Source organism: Rhagoletis pomonella, unplaced genomic scaffold (assembly GCF_013731165.1).
Source record: "Rhagoletis pomonella isolate Grant_MI unplaced genomic scaffold, Rhpom_1.0 Rhpom_scaffold_00001, whole genome shotgun sequence".
Taxonomy (NCBI): Eukaryota; Metazoa; Arthropoda; class Insecta; order Diptera; family Tephritidae; genus Rhagoletis; species Rhagoletis pomonella.
In genome coordinates this window covers 103,212,935-103,236,214 of record NW_023458555.1, presented here as the reverse complement: position 1 = coordinate 103,236,214, position 23,280 = coordinate 103,212,935, and the positions used below count along the sequence as shown (strand labels likewise).

At 36.3% G+C, this 23,280-nt stretch overlaps 1 protein-coding gene across 1 annotated transcript in view; it reads right to left on the bottom strand.

The window, feature by feature from the left end:
• Positions 1-3,356: 3,356 nt before the first annotated feature.
• Positions 3,357-23,280, bottom strand: part of LOC118749433 (dolichyl-diphosphooligosaccharide--protein glycosyltransferase subunit STT3B) — a 126,295-nt gene continuing 106,371 nt past the window's right edge. The window contains exons 4-5 of the mRNA XM_036484238.1: positions 3,729-3,927; positions 3,357-3,489 (exon numbers count right to left, since the gene is read on the bottom strand). Coding sequence (XP_036340131.1) covers positions 3,415-3,489; positions 3,729-3,927 — 274 coding nt within the window. The 3' untranslated portion in view covers positions 3,357-3,414. The remainder of the gene's footprint in view (positions 3,490-3,728; positions 3,928-23,280) is intronic.

The following is a 23,280-nucleotide window of genomic DNA, read 5'->3' as shown; positions in this document are numbered from 1 at the left end:
TCGGATCGCTATTGCACTTTTTGACGCATGATATAAATGTTTTTGCGTCTAAAAGTGCGATAGTGATTCGAAAATTGTCGCTAACTGGTTTCAGAATCTTCCCCCAGGTCCTGTAATTCTCCGATCTTCTGGACGATCGTCACATGGTCTGGGCGATAATTTCGTTAAAACCATTAAAGTCGCCGCGGACCGATGGCATCATACCTGCACAGCAGCGAAGGACTCTGAAGGTGTCGTGCGATTGGTTGGATCCCATTTATGCGAACTGCGTGAGGACCGGGTACATCCCGAAGGCTTGGAGTTCAGCCCGAAGGTCAATCAGTCCCTCTTTGTTTTTGCTAAAAACTCTAGAGAGACTAATAGACCTCTGCATAAGAAACGCGATTGCTTGTGTCTGTCTTTCAAGAGCTCAGTATACTTATTGCAAGAAGAGGTTGGTGAATATCGTCCTGCATACATTGGTAAAGTGGTCATAGGAACTTTTCACGCATAAAGATTATGCAGTAGGGGCCTTCTTCGATATCGAGGGGGCCTTCAACAATGTCACACCAGAGGCAACAGTCGATATAAATATTCATAATCAGGGGGTCGAAACCAACCTAATAAGGCTTATCTACAGCTCACTACCGCGAATAGAACTGTCGCGGCGGAGTGGGGACGCGCCTGCACTCAATGCAGAGTCATTTGGAGCACTCCACAAGGTGGTGTTCTCTCTCCCCTGCTCTGGATTGCGGTTGTAAAAGACCTTCTAGAGAAACTGGATAAAGTGGGCTGTCGGGTGATCGCCTATGTAGATGATGTGGAAATTTTGGTTAAGGGACGATTTCTAGACCCCATTTTTGTTCTGGCTCAGGGTACCTGAACCAGGTAACTAGGTGGGCGATCAACGGCGGCTGTCGTGGAAGCCTAATATTGAGGTAAGGTAAGAAAGGTGTCGGTTGCCTTGTACTTCTGTAGGGGTCTCACGCCCAAATTAATTCATTAGCTCTAGGAAACCAGATTTAAGACTATATTGTTTCAGGGAGCCCTTCTCTGGTAGAACTTACTAGAGAAGGCTACACTTGTAAAATAGAAATTAGCGGAGCATTAGGAACCACACCTACACTGGCGCTTAACATACATATGTTGAACACGGCGCCTGCGGATATTGCAGACAGAACTGTCGCAGCACGATCTGCTATTGGGCTTAGGGGAACCGGGTCCTTTCGTGACATAAAAAAGGAAAAGATGTTTTAATAGGGCACTTTTAAACATGATACCTCTCAAGGGCTAGTGATGGGGGTTCTGACAGGCCATTATGCGATTGGTATTCATGCGTTGAGACTTGAAATTTCAACTGATCCTCGCACCTTTCAACAAACACTGAGCTCTCAGGGATCGAAATTAGCCGCATTCGAAATTTCATAATCGACTCGCGGCGTTAACTTGTACTTCTTTGTGCTATGAAATAGTTGGTCACATTATTCATACTACACTAAAACACATAAAAATCAAATGTGTAAACTTTGTGAAAAACTCAGGAAAGTTCAATAAATCAGCATACTAATTTGCAATTTTATATTCAGATTTTCAAGCAACTTCAAACCTGCACTTTGATAAACTAAAATTAAATGTATTATTAAACTGCATACTTGGAATTTTTCTAAAAAATACTTTGCCTATAATGCGAAAAATTTACTGTGCCAATACGTTTGTTCGTTACTGTAAGTAAATAAACCCTTAACTTTAAAAAACCAAAAAAAAAATTTACAATATTTCAAAATTATTTTTCGAATCATAAATTTTTTTTATGACTAACAATGTATTTATATTTTTTTGTTTGGTTTTAGATCCTTTTTGCTTTCAACACGAGTATCATTTTTCTAGTTTCTATTGTCATAGCCATAACTCCCTCTCTATTTCTATCAATCAATCAATAAATTTTATAATTTTTAATTTTAAACTGCTACCTGTACTGTATCAGCGGTTAAAACTTGTTAAATTTTTATTTAAAATTTTCGGTAAGGAATAAGCGAGTGGATGAAAAATATATAAACCGTAAGAACGGCCCATATATATGTATATCAAAGAATACACACATGCGACGATTCTAGCCATTGTGTGTCACTCCTTTAAATTATAGTTATTTTTTTCTTATTGTATTAAAAAAAATAACGTTCGTAACACTTTAGTAAATATTAATCCGTATATTAACTGAGTATATATCAAAGACTAGAAGATGACCCGGTGAACTTCATATCATCTATAATTTATTTGAATTAAACTTTGATCAATTATAACATATCTTCAAAATGCAATACAATGAGATCACTAATACTGCCTGCTGTTATAGCTGATAAAAGATTCCACACCTATAAGATGTGCCATGCCCCTTTTTACAAACTCATTTATATACATATGTATATCTTTCCCTAAGCACCTACCATAGGTATCTGTGCATTTCAAATTTCGAGTTCATGTGACAATAATTCCGAAGTTAGAGCTGATTAAAAATTTTCACTATGGGAGGTACCCCTCATCCCCCTCCCCCCCTTGGCGAGTTTCAATTTTTTTACCCTATTATATGTCCAGGAGTCATGGCAATACTTTGGCAAAATTTTATTCGATTCTGTACATCCGTTCAGGCTGCAACCTGGTACATACATACATACATACTTCCACAAATATATAGTAGATTTGCTTTGAAGTGCCATCTTGCGGTTCTTTAAATAAAAAATAGATATCAGAAATTAATTTTTCGTATCACAAAACTCCCGAGCACAACTCTTTATTACAAAAAATATATATTCCTAACACTTTAGTAAATATTAATCTGATTATGGACTTAGTATTAATTAAAAATGTTTTCTTTTAAAATTGCGCAGGCTCGAAATTGATTTTAGAGCTATGGTCTAAAGGGCTTTTTTTCTTAGAACTTTATGTAGAATCCGAATCTGCTAGGAACGATGTCGAAAAAAAATTGACCCGCCCTAATATACATATGTATATACAATTTATATTAATGTAATTAATAACACCTGCTGTGGAAAAGCTATTATTGCATTTCATTCCATAACACCCATGCTATACAACTGTCCTATGATAATCTGCTACCTAGTAAATTATATATGAGAAAATGGATAAAATGAAATGATATTAATGTTTAATTTCTAACCAAACCTATGTATGTAAATCAATCACCTAATTGTTTGCCGAGACGTTAACATATGCTTACACCCCAAATTTCGTGAGTACCTGGTACTCACACCTTTTTTAAGAAGTTTCACTTCTGTCATGTGTACGGTGCTACACACGCTCTTTTTTCATTGCACTGGCTTCTGAACAACTGGGGCATAATAGATACCTCATATTTTTGGCTCGTTTGGAAATGATTGTGTATTTTAGTATAGAAGATGTTTGTTACATTTTATGTGGTCAAATATATTTGGTACGCTTTCCTTTAATTACAATTGGCCGACTTCTGATGTATCCTTTGCGACGTTTAGAGTTCTGCAAAATATGAATATAAATGAGTTCAGTTATAAAATAATCAATTTATTTTCGATGTATTTTGGAACGAATTTTCTTCATCCTTGTAAAATTTGGTTTGGTTCTCGGAAAATGAAAAATGACACTGAAAATGGCAGAACGCCGATACCGGTTAGTCTCCAAATCTGATTTGATAAAGGTTTAAAGAAAATCGTTCCAAAATATATCGTACAACCCCAAAATGGAAATAATTAATTTACCTTTTTTGAAACATAATTTGTTGGGGCCAGCATTCTTTCATTGCGTTTTAGAGAAGGTCGGTTGAATTCATGTGACTTTTTTACGCGGTAAATCCTCACCAGCCAATGCTCAGTAGTATACGCTTCTTCAAGGTAAGTCAGTTCAAAGTCCTTATTTCCAATTATTGCGTTTCTTGTACGATCATATCCTGCTGGTCCCCTAGGGTAATAATTTAATATTCACTATAGTTTATTAAATTTTATAACTTGATAGCATGAAATTGAGATACATTTAATAATACCGTAATGTGTTAGGATAATAACTTTTTACACGCCTTGAGAAATTTTATATGGATAGAAATGTTTGTAAATGGTCGCCTACCTAAACTTCAATGTCAACAAACAAATGAAAAAATTCGGAATTTAAAGTCTTGGTTAGTTGTATTAAATTATTGGGGGTTTTCACCTTCGGAATTAACATACAAAATGATTAATGGCGGAAAATCCCTTTTTCAATATTGCGAAGTGAAATATACAAAATCTTATACAGAAACCTGAATTGCTCTCCGTTGGTCTCGCTAAAGCTCGAGAACAACTTGCCTAAATTAAATATTTTTGTTATTTCTTCAGTATAATACCCAGATTGTTTAAAAAATAGAGAGTTGACCCCTGTTTGGAATATATAGTTTAATTAAATTTATAAGATAAACCAAAATTGGCGCGGGGGTTTAAAAAAGCCCACTTTCGGAAATGTTTTTGACTTGATTTGCCAACTGCTTGAAAATTTTATTCAATGAAATTGATAAGATAAACTAAATATTACAATATGGGTATCAACATATTTTTGAAGAAGGTCGCCACCTTTTTGAAAAATGTAGTTCAAATTAATGATAAGGCGAATGAAATGTTACAACACTGGTGTAAAACTAAAGCGGTTTAAGAAAGCTTAGTTTCTAAAACTTTTGTAAGATGTTTGCCATCTGTTTGAAATTTTCAATTCACTTAAATTGATAAGAGGTGACGAGGAAGTTCGTTCCAAAATACAACAGGTTTAAGAAAGCTTACGCTCGGAAATATTTTTGATGAGGTTTTCCACATGTTTGAAAATTTTATATCAATTAAATTGATAAGATAAATAAAATATTACAAAAAGTGTACCAAGCGAAAAGTGTAAGAGATCCTTTAGAAGAAATTCGAAATATCGAAGAACATCGAAATAAACAAATAATTTACAAGATATTATTAAGAGAAGTGTTCAAAAACGCTTTGATCCAGAAGCTTTTCAAAAGCGTTGCAACTGACTTTGTAAATTAAAATTAATGCAGAGGGCTTTTAGTAATAGACTTGAAATGCTAGCGTAGCGAGCTTCGTCCCGCCCAAAATAAATTTTTGTTTTGTTGAAACTTTTTGGTCCAAGATTTTCATTAATAATTCGGTGACAGGTAATAAGATCAACGGAAATAAGGTAAATTCACTTTAATTCCCACCCTGGTGCGAAATAAAGTCAATTAAAATTATTACCTTTTTAAAAGCGAAATAAAATCCATTGACATTATTGCTCTTCCAAACATTAAATTTGCTTAGCTTCGCGGCGGCCCGCGTCCGCGCGCCACACCACGCGCGCTGCGCTCGCGCACCGCGTACCCCGCGCGGCCGGCGCACACACCACGTCACGCTACGCCGCGGCTCCCCTTCCCCGTCTCCCGCCATGCTGTAACGCAGGTAGATTTATTTTTTGTATACAATGAAATACAATTTTTATATATTTTAAACATCGAGGGCTTATGTTCAATAATACTCTCTATCTGCACACTTCACAAAGATGAGATTCTGATATAAAAATCCACCTAAACTTTAACTGTCATCGGTGATATTAATGCTACCTTATATAACGACAGGTAATAAGTCCCAGATGGTTTCTAAAATCACAAATTAGTTTTTGTGCAAATTGCAGATAGAGGGTATTAACGAATTCAAGCCCTCGATATTTCACATTTTTATATTTGTAAGCTATTAGGAGCAGGGATGCCAACTTGGCTCAAACCGTGCCATTTGTCCCTATTTTACTTCAAATTCACTTCACTTTCAAATGGCACTTAATTTTTAAATTTGGCACAAAGTGCCAAAATGGCACTTTTACAAAAAAATAACATTTCAATACATTTTTGTGATATCCTTTGCGTGCATTTCTTTTTCTCAACTAAAATTTTCTAATTTATAAAGGCTATTTAACTGGTTTACTTATTTTATCATTGCACTTTTGTTTTGAAAATGTGGCTTTATTTTATTACTAAATTTGAATGATTAAAAGGAATGACAATTTTTTGGCACTTTTATTTTTCTATTTGGCACATTTTGGCACTTTTTTATCCTCAATATGGCACCTCATAACTACGGATAGTTGGCAGCCCTGATTGGAAGATTTCTGCTGTGTTTTGGCAACAACTTGTCTGCAGTAAAAAATCATATAATTTGTGTTTCAAAAGTGTGTGAAACCCAATCAATTAATTTACATCAGACATGGGCACTTTTTGCCCGCGCAGTAGCGACGGTGCGAGCGCGGGCTGGAGAAAGGGAAAAACAGTTTACGGGAGGAAGGGTATGAAAAGTTGCGAAAAAATTATTTATATCCCACCGACATCATGTTCATCGCAGTTTGGCTGCGGTAATACTGACTTCGTGTACCAAACAAAGAGCATACATTTTCCTCATATACACAATAAGCCATCGTTCGGACTTCGCTCCGATAGGAGTAGATTTGTTCCGTTTTGTCGAAAAAAATTTTAAACCTAGTCCTCTACTTCGCTCAACTGAAAATCTGCTCCGTTTTGTTGCATCAACAAATTTACTCTTCAAATAGAAAGGAGGTGGGGTTTTTAATAGCAAACTAAAAGTTATATTTTACCTTTTTATCGACACGATTGTTACATTGGTGAGCTACAGAAACTTTGCAAATACACTTGAATTCGTGAATAGGCCCTCACAATCGCCCGATTTGAACCCGATCGAAAAATATTGCTCTGTCTAAAGTTCTGTAATTGCGTCGTTGCCCACCGATGTAACAATTGTCCCGGCAAAGAAAGAATGAAATAACTTTTTATTAATTTTAACCAAAGCATTTTAACTTTAATGGTAATTGCTCGCTGGATTAAGGCGCCTTTACACGGGTCGATTTTCTAGTAGATTTTTGTCGTTCAACCAAAATCGACCCGTGTAAATGGCATCTCGACCACTAGCTGGTCGATTTTCCAGTCTACAGATATAGACCCTTATAAGGCCGCTTTAGCTTCTTATTTGTACAAGGAAACGAGGAGAAATGAATTGTTTTTTATAAAGATAAGAAATGCACATCTACTACGAATACTTGATATTTACTTCCATTTTTGTAGTCCGAACCCAACAAAGAGCGCTCGGTGAAGGTCAGCTAGTGATCAAATTTGCCAACAGGGCTGCCAAACATACATAGCTATGAAGTGCCATATTGAGGATAAAAAAGTGCTAAAACGTGCCAAACAGAAAATTAAAAGTGCCAAAAAAGGTGTCATTCTCTTTAGTTCTTCCCATTAGCATTAAAATTAGACAAATTAAAACAAAAGCCCAATGTCAAAGTAAGATAAACCAGTTGTATACACTATAGAAATTAGAAAATTTTAGTTGAGAAAAAGAAAAGGATTTCACAAAATTGTATTTAAAATTGGCTTTTTTTTCAGAAGTGCCATTTTGGCACTTTGTGCAAAATTGAAAAATTCAGTGCCATTTCAAGTAAAATAGTGCCAAAAACGGCACGGTTTGAGCCAAGTTGGCAGCCCTGATCGCCAAGTTTTTTATTTAAAAAAGCACCAAAATACTGAAAATAGCGCAATTTTCCCCCAAAAAAAAACACCAATTTTGTGTTGCTGTGTTTAATAGTATTTTCGCATATAAAGCTGTATGTTCAAATATTTTAAGTAATCACACAATGAAACTTGTAAATATTTCCAACTATGCGCAGTTAATCAATTTAATAAATTTAATTTGCAAAATGTTTTTTTATTCCTAAAACCATTTCCAAAACTGGGTTTTTCTAGAGGCTTTTGGATTATCTTGGAGCATATTATCCAGAGGAGAAGCTAGGCCAAACACTAACATATGTGTAAGTCAAATACAATGTCACCATAGAATCACGTTTTTATTATAAAATTGCCTTGAAAAGGGCACCAAAGAACAAAACAAACGCTAAACTAAACAATTTTCGCCTTTTAATTCCCTAAACGCACTTAATTTCTTGCGAAAGGCACAAAGTTGGCAACAGTTATATCGATGTCAAATTTGCTCATATACAAGCACGGACAGAGTGAGCGCCTGCTTAAAGAGCGTAAGCATCACATGCAAATACATGCGAGAGCGTAACAAAGCGAACGCAAATTCATTCAAACGTAAGCCAGTAGAAATCGGTTGTATGCATTCTTGAAGGATGCTTGCTATATGGGTGAACTCGTGTGAACAATTCATGCGTATTCATGAATTTCCACGAATAAATTCAAATTTTAGAGAATTGCAAGCGAATGTACGTTGTCGTTGTTTTAAGTACATTTCTTGATAAATTTGAAGTGGAATTTTTGTAATATTTCCAGTCTTGTACAAAAGAGTTAGTGAACGGACGTGTTGTGCGTAACTATTTTCACCACAAACGGGCTTTTACAAGATATGCATTTGCATATGTAAGTGCTACTTTTTTGAATGTCCCCGTATATCAAAATGTATCAGAAAAGTAGCATTTACATATGGGGATACATATCTCGTAAGAATGCTTTAATACTGTTCCATTAATGCATTTTTGTATGTTTGAAACATTAATACAGCCATATGCATACAGCAGTAGTACAAGTGTATGGTTAGAGTACGCATACGCTCTGAGAAACCACGCGTGTTAAATGGAAATGAAGGTTCATTTATACTGGCATGTATACACAGCAGCAAGCTCAAGCCACCAACAGCCATGCCATATGCATAAAATTTCTACTGGGAATTGGCACACTAACACAATCACGCTTTCAGCTCGCGTTTACTTGGGGTAGTGATCACATCTGCTCATATACACTCCACGTCATTTGAATTGCACACCCTTTCAATTCTTAGTATTTACAGTTTTCCGTTTGTTTATTTAATATAAATTTTTTATAAAAATATCGTCACTACATACGAATAAAGGCGCGCTGGTGTTTTGACGGTGAAAAAATGCGTTTAAAAAAATTTTCCGAAAAAAGATGCTTATAAAAAACTTTGGCGAAGTATGTTAAGAGTATTTGACGCTGAAATTTTTTTATGCGTCTTTTTTCGCCGTCAACTTTTGAGCTCGCGCCTTTATTCGTGTCTAGTGACGATATAGCATATTCTACGGGTAAATGCAATTTTAAAATTTTTTACAAACTAAAACTTAAAAGAAAGTTTATTTTCCATTTCTTGGGCAGCATTTTATATGATTTTTTCGTTTTTCTCGAGAACTGGAAACAGTTCTTAAAAAAGGTCAACATAGGAGTGTGCCATCCTAATGACCTGCAGTGAATAAGTTAATAATATTTTTAGAAAAATTTCTGATATGCAGTTTTGCAGCCCATTCAATTATAGTGTAATTAAGTGCAAGTTTGAAGTGACTCTAAAACAGCCCCGATTTTTCAAATTCATTTATTTTTTATTGACAGTGCTGCGCATTTTATTCCATATAAAAGTTTTGTCGATCATACTTTGTATGAGAGAAAATGCGCAGCACTATCACCAAAAAAAATTTTCAAAAATCACCGCTATTTTACAGACACTTGAAACTTGCACTTTATTGTACCCCTTTGTTGACATTTTTTTTTAACTCTGTATAAAGTTTTAAAATCGGATGTAATGAATATTAAATAAACAAAATTAAAAGTGTAAATACTAAAGATTAAAAAGTTGACCTATTCAAATGACGAGGAGTGTATATGGCGTACGTTTGGGAGAGTGAGCCTTTTTACTCCAGAATGCGTGTGCAGTGGCTCTCATTGCAATACGTGTATTAGTAAGATTTGTTGCCCCCTTCCCGTTTGCCCATGATTTTCCCCTGATCTAGCCCGCGAAATGGGCTCGCTTGCCCATACGGGCAAAAGTGCCCATGTCTGATTTACATGATCTCGGTTCCGATATTAAAAATCAATAATTGTTTATACCCGCATTTTGGCACATTGGCTGAAATGATGTCACAAATTGCTGGAGGAGACATGAATACAGTGTAAGAAAATTCCTTTTCTATAATTGTTTCCTTATAGAAAGGTTGGTTTCTTTTCCACCTTAGACATTCCGAATTCGTTCAAAATATGCTAATTTAAAACACAGAATTCTTTCAGTGTTCCTCCGGGTTTTTTAGATATGGACTGCTTCTTCAATTTAATTGTGTTCGCTTTATTTTTGTGGAAACGAAACATGTTTTGCAAGTTCTGGATCATTTCTAAACTCTTTTTTCAAATATTTCTCGTAATCCAGCTGTGCTTTGCGTTTAGTGTTTCGTATCGTGTTTTTATATATTCGTAATTTAATTTTTTTTATTAAAATCAATTGGTGGTAGTTCTTGATTGTGTGTGGATTAATAAATATCACCACACTGAGGATTTGGCAATAACCTTTGTCATCTAAATATTAAAAAAACAACACTTACGGGGCAATGTTTATTGTAAGAAGGCGAATACGCGCAGCCGTCAATGCGAGCGGACGTGTATTTACTGCGCTCCGCGATTTTTGTGTTTGCTTCGCTTATTGTGTAAACAAATTAATGTGCTCGAGACAGTGACTCTATTTTGAAATAAAATTGTAGAATTACACAAAATGCCTTGTTTCTGTGGTCTAAAAATTGACCGTAATAACAAAGCTAAAGTTCAATGTGCTAAATGTAGTGAACTTTTCCACCTTAAGTGTGCCGGTATTTCTCCCGTAGACTTGGATTATTTGATCAGCTCTAATAACAGCTTTTTCTGCAAAATTTGTTCGGTCTCTTGGTGAGGTGGAGAGTGCAATTGATACTAATTCGCCTGCTTCAACAAACCTTAGTGCAAATATTTTGCCCCAACAACAATTGCCTAAGCCGGTCGTAATGCAGAAGCACAGTGAAAATGGACTAAGTGAAAACGAAGAGAATACTGCAATCTCGCTAGCAATAGTTCTCAAAGAAATTGCTGCTCTTATATATGAACAAGTTCGTGCGACTGCTGTGATCAGTTCTCTTCAAGCGGATAAACAGTTGTTGATAGCAAAGACAGATGACTTGCGCTCTGATATAAGATCAATGCAAAAATGCCAAACCGGAGGTCGCCTCAGCCCTTGCGCTACTTACGGCTGAGATAAAACACCTTGACCGTGACGCGAAAAAGAAAAATGCAAAAAGTAAAACAAAACATCACAACCTCGCTCCTTCATCCGTGGCCGCGAAGTCTACAGTTTTGCCCATTGCTTCTCCTGTTAACAGTGTCGGTAACTCGTCTTGCTCTATTGATATTCAACTGTCTGCTGCTTCTGATCGCCTGCCTGCTGCTTTCCCGATTGACTCATACGAACAGTGTAATTTAGTCGCTCCTGCGCCGACAGTCAACTGATCAAGGTATCTTACGCGCGGCCTACGTCCGCTGCTGCGGCGGGCGCTGGCACTACTGCTAATGCTAACATCGTATGGTAACGCCACTAGCTTATATATACCTGTAGCGCGTGATAATGCTAATGCTTCTGCTTCTGCTGTTAATGATAACAACCACCCCAGTCGGAATTTTAAGACCATTGCTGGTTGCAATGCTAGTAGTGACTTAGAAGTTGCACCACGAACAAAATGGCTACACCTGTCGTCGTTTATGAATTCAGTCACCGCTGATAACATTGTCGCATATGTTTCGAAGAATACGTCCATTGAGTCTAGCTTGATATCCTGCCATATGTTGGTGAAGAAAGATGTAGATGTTAAAACATTAAAACATGTCAATTTCAAGATAGGAGTTCCATCTTTACACTACGCGTCTCTTCTCAACTCTGCGATTTGGCCAGCTGATGTTAATGTGCGTCCGTTTGAGTTTTTTCAGAAAGCAGGTGCGGCACAACCAAAACCGTAACTGATTCCCTTCTGTGTGAACCTCTTTCCAAGTCTCTAAGGATATGTTTTCATGTTTCTGGACTCGGAACAAAATCCAGTACAGTTTTTAATATGAGTACTCACTTGGACTATGACGTCTTCGTTCTTATTGAAACATGGTTGAATGCTGATTTTTGTGAAAATTAATTTTTCGACCCCAATCTATTTAATGTGTACCGGAAAGATCGTGATTTTATTAAAACTGTATTGTCAAGGGGCGGTGGTGTTTTAATCGCTGTCCAGCGTCGGTATCGCTCATCACTCATTCATTTAGAAAATGTGGACTCAGTTCTGGACCAACTTTGCGTTGTGGTACAAGGTACCACGAATATCTATATCTGTGCGTCCTACATTCCACCGTCCAGTGTTGATAGTCTCTACAAAGCCCATGTTGACAACATAACGGCTCTCGTCTGCAAACATTCTGGTAGCAACTTTTGTGTTCTTGGAGACTTCAACTTGCCTAGTATTGAATGGTCATATGTAGATAGTAACTATGCCCTAATTCCAAAAAACATTAATAGCTATTCGGAGTCCTACTTAGTTGATTGTTTTTTAAGTCTAGATTTTATTCAAATCAACAGTTTTTTAAACAAGTTTGTTGAATTCTGGATCTTATCTTCATAAGTGATAACATTCGTTTCACACTTCATGAATGTCTTGATCCTTTATCAAGTTCTTGTAATCATCACATACCGCTCACTATTTGTCTAGAATTTTACAGTTTTAAAAGTCTTTGTTTTAATAATCAAATTAATAACTTCTGCTTTAAACGTTGTAATTTTAATATTGTAGATAACGAAATTTCTCTATTAGATTGGGATTCCCTTTTTACTGGAATAAATATTTCTTCATGCTTTGACAAATTTAAAACAAAGATGTATGAAATCTTCTGCGAAAACTTACCACGTGTTAGCAAGAATGCTCAAGAATTTGAGGAATAAGTTTTTAAGAAAATTTAAATTAACAAGTGCCCAAGCGTATAGGGAAAAATATTTGCGCTACTCCAAGAAGTTCAAACATTTAAGTAAAATTCTCCAGCGTAATTATATTCGTAAATTTGAGTCTGATATTAAGGCACACTTGCAGAACATCCAGAGTTAAATATATAAATACAGAGTTCAGTAGCTAAGAGTCAAATTTTTACATTACTAAAACCGACAATGTTTTGCAGCATTGAAAACTGACTCAGAGTTAAGTTACCCGAGGGATTTCTAAATTAAGTAGGCACCACTCTCTTTTTTTTTGACGATTGTTTTGATTGTTTATATTTATTATTTGAAATTAAATATAAAATTTCTATTACAACCAGAAAAACTAAAGAATGGCAAATATTAAATAAAATTATATCTCGCTATGGTTGGATCAATACACATGCCTGTCCAAGCACATCAAGTTTAAGAGGGACTTGTATTACTTGACCTGAATATGTACTCATTTATGTACCAAATCCACGCAATGGTAGTTGAAACACTGCGATCATGAAGATCTTCAGCTCATTTCTCTCCAAATTAGCCAGCGACACTTCTTCACTGCACACTTTCGGTGAATTTAAATCGCATATACATATTTTTTTACGCGATACTGACCGAAACCTCTATTTGAAGGCGGAAAAATGAATACGTGCATATGTGTGTATGTAAACATGTGTTCAAAAATATTTTTAAAATTTTTGAAATTTCAATTTTATTATTCTTGTTACTGACAAATTGACATATGTAGAGTTAGCTAGTTAACCTTCGAAAATTGCTGGGCTAAATATTTAACGAGTTAACTTTAATTTTACACACAAGCATTGATTGTGCAAGCCAATTTATCAATTTAACCGGTAAACTTCGAGTTATATAGACAACCTGTTATTCTGCAAGTGGGCCTAAGTGTAATCCAAAAGCTTTCTGGCGTTACGTTAAGTCCAAAAAGTCCTGCTCTAATATTCCCTCCGTGGTATTTTACAATGGGTGTTATGCTTCCTCCACCCAGGAGGCAGCCGATCTTTTCGCTGACTTTTTAGTTCTAACTTTGATCCATCGTCGGAACATCGGAGTGATAATTTTTAGAAAACCAATTCCACCATTAACTTTGGCTCTCTTTCGCTGTCTATTGAGGATGTTTGGGATGGAATTCAGGGCCTTAAAAGCTCTTCGCATGAGGATGTTGATGGTTTATCATCCTATCTCTTCAAGAATTGTCCTGCCCTTACATATCCTCTTTTGCTAATTTTTAATAAATCGATAGAATCATCATTTGCCGCATTAAATAACCTAACAAAAGTGTTATGTCCGTGAAGAAGTTCTTGAAATTCTCCAATTGTGCAGCATTTCATAGCACGGTTAATCGCAAAACGAAATAAATTTGAAAACTTTTTCCTCTTCACTCCCTGGCGGCAACAATGATCCGGTTCTATAGTGAATCTGTCCTAGACGCTTTATAGTATAGTTGGTGGCAATTTCAAAATGGGTGCGTATCATTTTTCTATAGAAAAGCAATATAGATACACTTATTTCAGGCGAAATACCTTAAAAGCTTAAACGCATAATAAAATTGGAAAATCACATCCATTAGGCCAATCGTAACACAGGAGAGTACGATATACTTAATGGTGCAACAGGTCGATTTAATCTGACATTCACGGCACCTTTTCTCACTTAGCGATTTTTAGTAATCACGGAATCCATAGTAGAGTCTACGAGTTCTCGGGCAGCGGAGCTATTTTTCTTTTTTAAGTTGAGATTTTATTATTTTTGAAGAGAAAAATATTTTTTATGATATTAAAATAGTTAGGTTTCTTTCCTAATAAATTGTTGTTGAATATTATTTCCTCGCGTTTTTTTTTTTTAATTTTCATTCATTAAATAGCGTCTAGCAGATGAATGAATGTATGCACATATGTATGTATGTATGGCATTGGTATTTTACGTCTACATTTACACAAATATGTGGAATTATATCAAGCTGCAACAAAATTGGAGTATAATAAATATTTATTATTAACAATAATGCAGATTTTTTGCATTATTTTTAAGATTCATTGATTTTAAATTTTGTTCCGACAGCATAAACTCGTCGGAGAGTATCTGTACGAATCTTTATTACGAACGGATTCAATGAAGGCTCTCTACGAATTTCGAATTTACGTTCGTAGCCATTGGTTCTGTGATAGCACTTTCGTAGATTTCACGAAAATCGAAGCTACAATGGATTCCGTGATAGCCCTGAATAACTCGACTCCAGCGCCACCTGGAAGCACTTTTTGTAATAGTATTGCTCTTACCGCGGGTTAAATTTTGAAACCAAACCGTCCAGAGACGCACTCAAACACACACAAAAAGTTTTGTTAAAATCCCGACACCCATTTAGGAGGATTTCACTCATAAACACACCTACAGAAGAATTATAAATACATTCAAATATAGCTAAAAGTCGGTACGTTTGTAGGCCCTACACTCTACCATGAACACTTCCAGAGATACTTAGTATAAATAATATCTTTTGTATGGGAGGTGCCACGGCCCCTTTTCCAATAGCTCCAATTTTCCTCAAAGAGTATGCGGTTGATTTCATATACCTCAATACCAAGTTCCAGTACTTTACCATGAATACTTTCAGAGATATGCAGTATGAAAAATTCGGTTTGTATGAGAGGTGCCGCTGTGGTGTAGTGGTAAGCAGTGCGCGCTTCCACGCGGGTTCAAGCCCTGGTCAAAGCAACATCGCAAAAAATGTAGAAAAGTTTTTTTTCTTAACAGCGGTCGTCCTCGGCAGGCAATGGCAAACCTCCGAGTGCATTTCTGCCATGAAAAACAGCTTCTCATAAAAATACAATCGCCGGTCGGAGACGGCGTAAAACTGTAGGTCCCTCCGCTTTGTGTGACAACATCAAGGCGCACGCCACAAATCGGAGGAGAAGCTCGGCCAAACACGAACATATGTGTAAGCGCCAATCTATTATTATTATTATTTATTATGAGAGGTTCCACGCCCCCTTTTCCAATAGCTCCAACTTTTCTCCAAGATTACGCGATTTTTCTCTATGAGATCCCCGTTCCAAGTTCTAATATTCTAGTTCGGTTAAGTTCGGTTTATATGTGAGGTGCCACGCCCCCTTTTCTCATATCTCCAATTTTTCTCCAAGAGTATTCTCACAAACTTTCTTTTCTTAAATCGTGAGAATACGTCAGAAATTTTTAGTATACTTTTGCAGTTATTCCCTTAACCGTTTATCGTTTAACTCCTTAACCTCCCTTTATGTTCGCCTATCGCCCGGATGTCACTTCTTCGTCACTATTGGAAGTTATCAAAGCGATACTAAAAGTGAAAGTACATACCATCCATTGCGACAGCGTCACCGCACCCGTCGCCATTACCGTCAACGATGCTTATGCGTCAAGTTACACACAATTCGTTTGACATTGCGCCCGAAAAATCATTAACTCGCTGATATTCATTGGAAAATTTGCATTTTACTTTTTCCCTTCTTCTATTAGGTTATCCTCCATTATTATTTACATTTCGCTTTTCCATAAATATTAAAATTTTCACAAACTGGAAAAATTTACTTTCAAACATGTAAACAAAACACTGAATAGTTGTCATTTGAAGCAAACGCATATGCCAGCTAATTTGTGCGGAACCGTCACCGTCAGCTTGTTCATGTAACTTACTTCATACAACTACACCGAATCAGCTTTTTTGACAACTGCCGGTGACGGTGACGGCGACGCAATGGACGTTATGCACTTTCCCTTTAACTCATTTCAGAAAAACAAAAAACATTTCTGTCGCTTTTCTATTTTCTTAAGAGGTGCTCGGACGATTTTTACTCTTTGAAGTTTTAAAAATTTACAAGGCAAATCTCGAAAGTTCAATCCATGGCGGAATTATACCAGGTGAAGTAATTAGTGCGAGAAGAAAGATTTTGACTGAAAATTTGACTATAAGGTAGCCGAATGTCAGAAAATAAAGCGAAAAAGCTGTTTTATTACTTCACCTGTTTATTGCGCCATGAATTCAATCAAACAAAATTATATTTTTGTTTTAAATTAAATTAAATTAAATTTTTCAGTTAACGTGCAAGCAATCATATTCAAATAACAAATAATAAAATTACGTTTAGATTTTAAACAGATGTGTTATTCGATTTATTATGTTAATGCCTATTTACCACACATTTTTGAAACTGAATTTTAAAATGTTTAGTTGGAATTTTATAAAATATAAGTGCATTTGAGCTAGCAATCTAAGCTGAAAGCAGGGTAAAAATGGCGTAAGTAACTCTGCGGCTGTGGTTGCAAGCTCAGAGGTACCCCAAATTTCCTATTAAGTTTTATCAAAAATGTAACCAACAGAAGAGTGTTCTTTAACACTTCAGTCTTTATCGCACACGTTAATGTCATTCCTATCAAAGTAGTTCCTAATTGCTGTATCGCTTTCGTATCGATCATAAAGACGTGACTTCTCGATGGAACAGTTCTTCCCGGGAGCGGATAAGAATTCGAAAAAATAGCGATACCATCGGCGATGATTTTCACATAAATATCATGTCGAATTAGTAACTTCAGCAATAGAAAATGCTGGCAGGGTTTTCACAAAATTTAAAATGTACATGCGTATTGCCATGAAAATTGTGTTGTTAGCTTCGTGTTGCCAACATGTTGCAAGCTTTTTCACAGCGTGAACAGAATACTACTTTGTTGTGGAACTTCACACTTATTTCACAGAAAGAAATTTTATATGCAATTTGACAGCCTTTTCACGTGAAACAGGAACAGAATACTATGCTTAACAAAAGAAACTGGCGTTATACGTACATACATCAGAAGTCATGTTTGTATTACTTAAATAAATTATTTTGTATTGAAAAATGTTGCCTTACATTGTAACATTTGCACTAGGTTACTCTTCGTCTTGAAAAATGGAAGAAAACGGGCCAACATTATTTCGAAAAAAATAAAACGCCATTAATTTATATCAAACAAGCCGGTGGCTTTTTAAGCTTTTAACAATTCAACAATTTAACTGTATCTTGATGTCCATATATTCGAAACTCCTGTTTTTAATGTCCTACTCACTCTCTCACACGCCTGTCTCAAAGCAATAATAAGACGAAGATACTTTGTTAATGGTTTGACGATAGACGCATAATCCCGCATAAACCTCCTATAGTATCCTGAAAAACCCAAGAAAGAGCACAATGCTCGAAGTGTTTCCGGCATCTTATAGTCAATTATATCCTTAATCTTATTTGGACATATTTTTATCCCTTTTTTGGGAGACAATAAAACCGAGAAATTCAACCTCCTTCTTAAAGAATTGTCTTTTCTGCTGAAACTCGCATTCCAGCTTTTTCAACTTCCTTAATACCCTATCAACATGTTGAATATGAGACTTTTCGTCCCTCGAAAATATGATTATATCATCCATATAAACTTGCCAACTTTGGCCCGTTAGAAAATACTAGGTGCATTCTTTAAACCGAATGGCAACCTATTAAACTCATATTTTCCATTATTAATGCTGAAGGCTGCTTTTCCGCGGTCCTTCTCTTCAAGGATTATCTGGTGGAAGCCAGATTTAAAGTGGTAAAAAATTTGGAACTACCCAGATTTGCTAGTATGGTAAGAATATCTGGTATAGGATATCTATCCGCAATCGTTTTTTCGTTTTATTTTCGAGTCGATTACCATTCGGAGCTTTTGTTTACCTTATTCATCCATGCCTTTTTTATTCACAACGTGGACCGGAGAATTGTAAGCTGAACTAGACTTCCTGATAATACCGTCCTTCAACAATGTTTCTATTTCCTTATAAATGAATCCTGCCGCGGAAACCGGGTATGAATAAGATCGAGTATAAATTGGTTCTGAGGAAGTAGTACGAATTTTTGCTTTGACCGTAGTATTATATGGTAAAGCTCGGTTAGGTTCGGCAAAAGCCTTCAAGTTCTTTTTAATCATAGAGTCAAACTAATCTTTCCCAATAGCTGAGACTGAGTCCCTATCCAAACATATGGAGTTTACCTGCTGGCATTTTGTTATTTAATTTTTCTTTCCCACCCTCGTAAAATAAATGTTCCGATTTCGTATAAATTTTAGCTCCTATTTCGTTTAGGAAATCATATCCTGCTATACCATCGAAGCTTTTTAAAATTGGGAGAATAGAGAAAGTTGATTTTTTTCCCAAAAGGAAAACCTTGCATTTTTTTTTTTTGAGATTACACCCATTTATTGATTCGACCTTAAGCTGTCTCTTCACAGGTATAACTCCCTTTAAGCTTAAATTTTTCAATTAACAGTCTAAGCTCCCGCCCCTCCGACCTCTTCTTGGCAATGTAGGGTAGGAGCGAACTTACGCAAAAAAAATCATTTAATGTTCCATCGCAAAATTGGAAGCGATCTCGATATCTGAATCACTGTCACGATCCACAGTACCTTTTTCTGGTAGATCTACCTCTTGGGATGTCTTCAAATGGTTCGTACGTTGCACCTTTGGTTTTCGTGAATTTACTGAATACCCTTGTTGTTCACGATCCCGTTTATACGCGTATTGATTAGCTTCCCTTTTGGGATGCCCTCGCAATGCATTATCCTTTTTATAACCCTGGTTGGACTGGTTTGTACGTCGGAATGCAGAAGATCCGCGGTCCACCTCCATTGGAGTAGGAGTGTCCTCAGGCGTTTGGGGAGTGCTTGGATAATTGTTCTGATATTTTGGGCTATCTGAATTTGCTACGCTGTTAACCGCAAATATTCTTTACTAACTCCTGGGCAGTAGCCAGCGTAGAAAGCAAATCTTTTGGATTGACCCAAAATAGAATATCACATAACAGCCGCTTTAGGCCGGAAATAAAGACCCTTAATGCATTTTCTCTAGCTCTATCATTGAGCGCTTCGGAAAGCTCCCTGTTGTTGGAGTGAGTCATTATATTTTTATTCGTTATGAGTGTTAATTGTTTGTCCGCCGTGTCATAATATTGACAGAGTGACAAATTTCCCTGCCTTAAGACACTGAGTTCTGTTTCCAAAACATGTAACGGTCTCTTTTCCGCGTATGTTTTATCCAACCTGGCTATTATAGCTTTAAAATTCAATACAGTTGAAAAGGAAGCGAGCGATGCGTTCGCTGAGCCCACTATCTGGTTTCGAAAAGTACCCATTGCAATATAATATTGCTCCGAACCCTCCGTGTAGTAGCCGATGGCGAATTCCGCTGCGGAACGCCAGGCCGGATAGGATGCGGTATCCCCCTTAAACTCTTGCAAGGATTTTATTAGATCCATATTTGCGTTGCTGTTAACCACAGCTGGATCTATTTTTACAGGAAGATAATTCTCCGCAAATGGCGGCTCTAAGCGCCGAAGTGTTTGCATAACTTCACCTAACTGGGCATTAAATTCTCTTCTATTTTGTTCATGTTCTTGTCTCAGAGTCTCGATTATCTGCTCTCTAGTTACACTCATTTCGATATTAATTTAGAAAAACTCACAATATAAATAAATTGCCCTTTTCTACACTTATTTCACTGGATCACACGAAAAATCGAACAATTACTTACAATAGTATTTGCATTGCAGTATAGTATTAAAGCAGGTTCTCCTTGTATCCTTCCAGTCAATATCCTGTTACTGCTTGCTGTCTTGTGTCCTTCTAGTTAATATCCATGCTGTAGGGGGAATTGCCAGGTGAGATAGTTCCTTGCCAGTTGGGCGCCACTTTGCCAAATACAGCTTTATTCTCTTGATGTCAATCCAGAACTAAACTTTATTCACTTACAATCTACCCTAGTTCCCTACATGCGGTTTGTAACTACTCGCTGATTGGTCGATGTGTGTGTATTGGTGTAGATGCGCTGCCCGCTCTGGCTGACTTAGTATCGATGCGCCGGTAGCTTTGTTTGTGTGTTGGTATGAATTCATTGCCGACTGTCCTACCGAAAGCTGCCCAAAGTCACGTACGCTATCAGGTGTCCGTTTTGGAATGTAATTGAACGGTAAGACAAGCGTGGGAGTGATTCTGAAGAATTGTCGATCAGCTTGGCAGGTGTGAAGTCCATTTACAAATATCGTGCAGGCGTGGGAGTAAGCTGTACGATCTATTTACAAATAACCAAGAACGTGGGAGTGATTCTAAGGAATCATCAAACCGCTGTTTTAGCTTTGCAGCTGTGCAATACGCTAACTTGCATAAATGCTGAAAAATACTCCTCCGACAAAACCTCTTTTTGGCCAGAATAGTAGTAACATAGAAGCTACTATAAATAATTTTATGAAAGTTATGCAGAAGCAAATGATGGCAATGCAGAGCATGGTACAAGATTTGATTAAAAATCAAAATCTATTACTTCAGGCCATTTGAGCTAAACCATGAATAATCTCAAAATTTGTTTTTGGAAATCGAACGGGCTAACTCAGCATAAAAACGAACTAGAAATTTTCCTAGAGCGCTTTCATATAGACGTTTTTCTTGTATCTGAAACCCACCTTACGCAATTTAATAACTTTCAAATTAATGGGTACAAATTCTATGATACTAAGCATCCACAAGGGAAATCCCGAGGTGGAACAGCCATTCTCATTCGTAACAGAATAAAGCACTATGAATTAGAACCGCAAAGTGATGAGTTCATTCATAATACTGCAATACACATAGATGACCACTTGGGTGGCCTTACTGTATCTGCAATATATTGCCCCCCTCGTCATAACATAACGGAAAAACAATTTGATGACTTTTTCCTAAAGTTTGGCAGTAAGTTTATTGTAGCAGGAGACTACAATGCCAGACATACATTCTGGGGGTCTAGATTGATTACACCAAAGGGTAGAAATCTATATAAAGTAATCTAGAACAGAGGATTTGACGTATTGTCTAATGGTCAGCCAACGTATTGGACCTCCAAAAATACTCGATCTTATTGACTTTGGTGTAACAAAGGGTATTGCGCGAGACCAAGTTAATACAGAAGCATTATTTAATCTCTCATCAGATCATTCACCCTGCCTCATAACATTATCAATGTTTCTTAACTATGAAGAAAAACAAAAAATCTTACAAATAAGCACACAAACTGGTTATAATACAAAAAGTATATCAGTTCGCACATTGACCCGCAAATTCTTATTCGGACTAAGAATGATATCGACAGGGCAGTTGAAAATCTCACACCCTCGCCCTTTATGTATTTTATACTGGAAAAACAAGTTTTCGTAGAAACGGTATAAAGTTTTTGAAAATCAATATTTTTCGATCGAAGAACTCTGCTTCTCTTCAGGAGATTTCCAATAATAATATCCAATTGTTTATTTAACCATTTTAATACTAACGATTTTTTATTGGCCCCCCATTGCATTTTAAATGTAGGGTCTTTGGAGGACCTATAAAATATAGTTACCATTAAAAAATTCTTAAATAAACAAGTGGGTTTTATTGGGAATCTCCTAAAGAAAAACAGAGTTTTCCGATGGATACATCTTGATTTTTAAGAATTCTATACTATTTCTATGAAAAGTTGTTTTTTCCCCATATAAAATACATGGCATACTTTGAGCACTTTGAGCAGTCTCTAAATATTTTTTGATTTCAAAATAAAAAATGGGTCTATAACATTTTTCGGTATAGAACAATCCTAATAGGTGGTGGCATTAAAATTTTTTCACACAGTTGGTTGCGGTCATCGTAGGAATGCTAGCCTTTTGATAAAAGTCATTGGTAGCATCAATTGTATTTTTTACACCGACATTCCCCGACTTTTTTTATTCGCGTTTTGCAAAAAAATAGTTGCAGAACTTGTTTCATGCTCGGCAACTTTGCGCCTTTGAGTTCACTTTCACATTTTCCAAATAAAAAAAATTGTATAGTCATCGGATCGGAATTGTGTCCTGGATGGGCTTACCGATGTTGCGGCCATTTTACCTTTTCTGTATTAGTTCAATTTAATTTTTGTAAAAAAAATGCCGTTCACGCTTGACTTTTCGCAAACATCGGATTATAGGACTGCCGCTTGGTTGAAATTAGTGATTTGTGTTTTTTCGTACTTCTAAGGCCTTGCAATTCTATGATGATGCGTTATTTTAACCGATTTGAAACTTAAATGACATTTTGGAAAAGCTATTTCATGAAATTTTCGATAAAAACGCACACAATAAAACTTCGCCATCTTAAAATTATAAAATATGAAAATTCATAAAAACTAGCTTCAATTTCGTCACTTTTCGGTCCAACCCAGAACTCCTAAGGGTTATCTTAAGGCTTTAAAAATAATTTCATATTTATTTTTATACCCAACCTCATATTTTTCCGTGCGAAAACCTTTGGTTTTCAAAAATCGGTTTATTAAGGCCACTCTAGTGTACATAGTGCTTGAAAATATCCATTTTTCCCTTACCTTTAACCTTTAAGCGTGGGCAACAATGATGTTTTGTAATTAAGGCAGAATTGAATATGCGCTATCTGGGAGCACAAA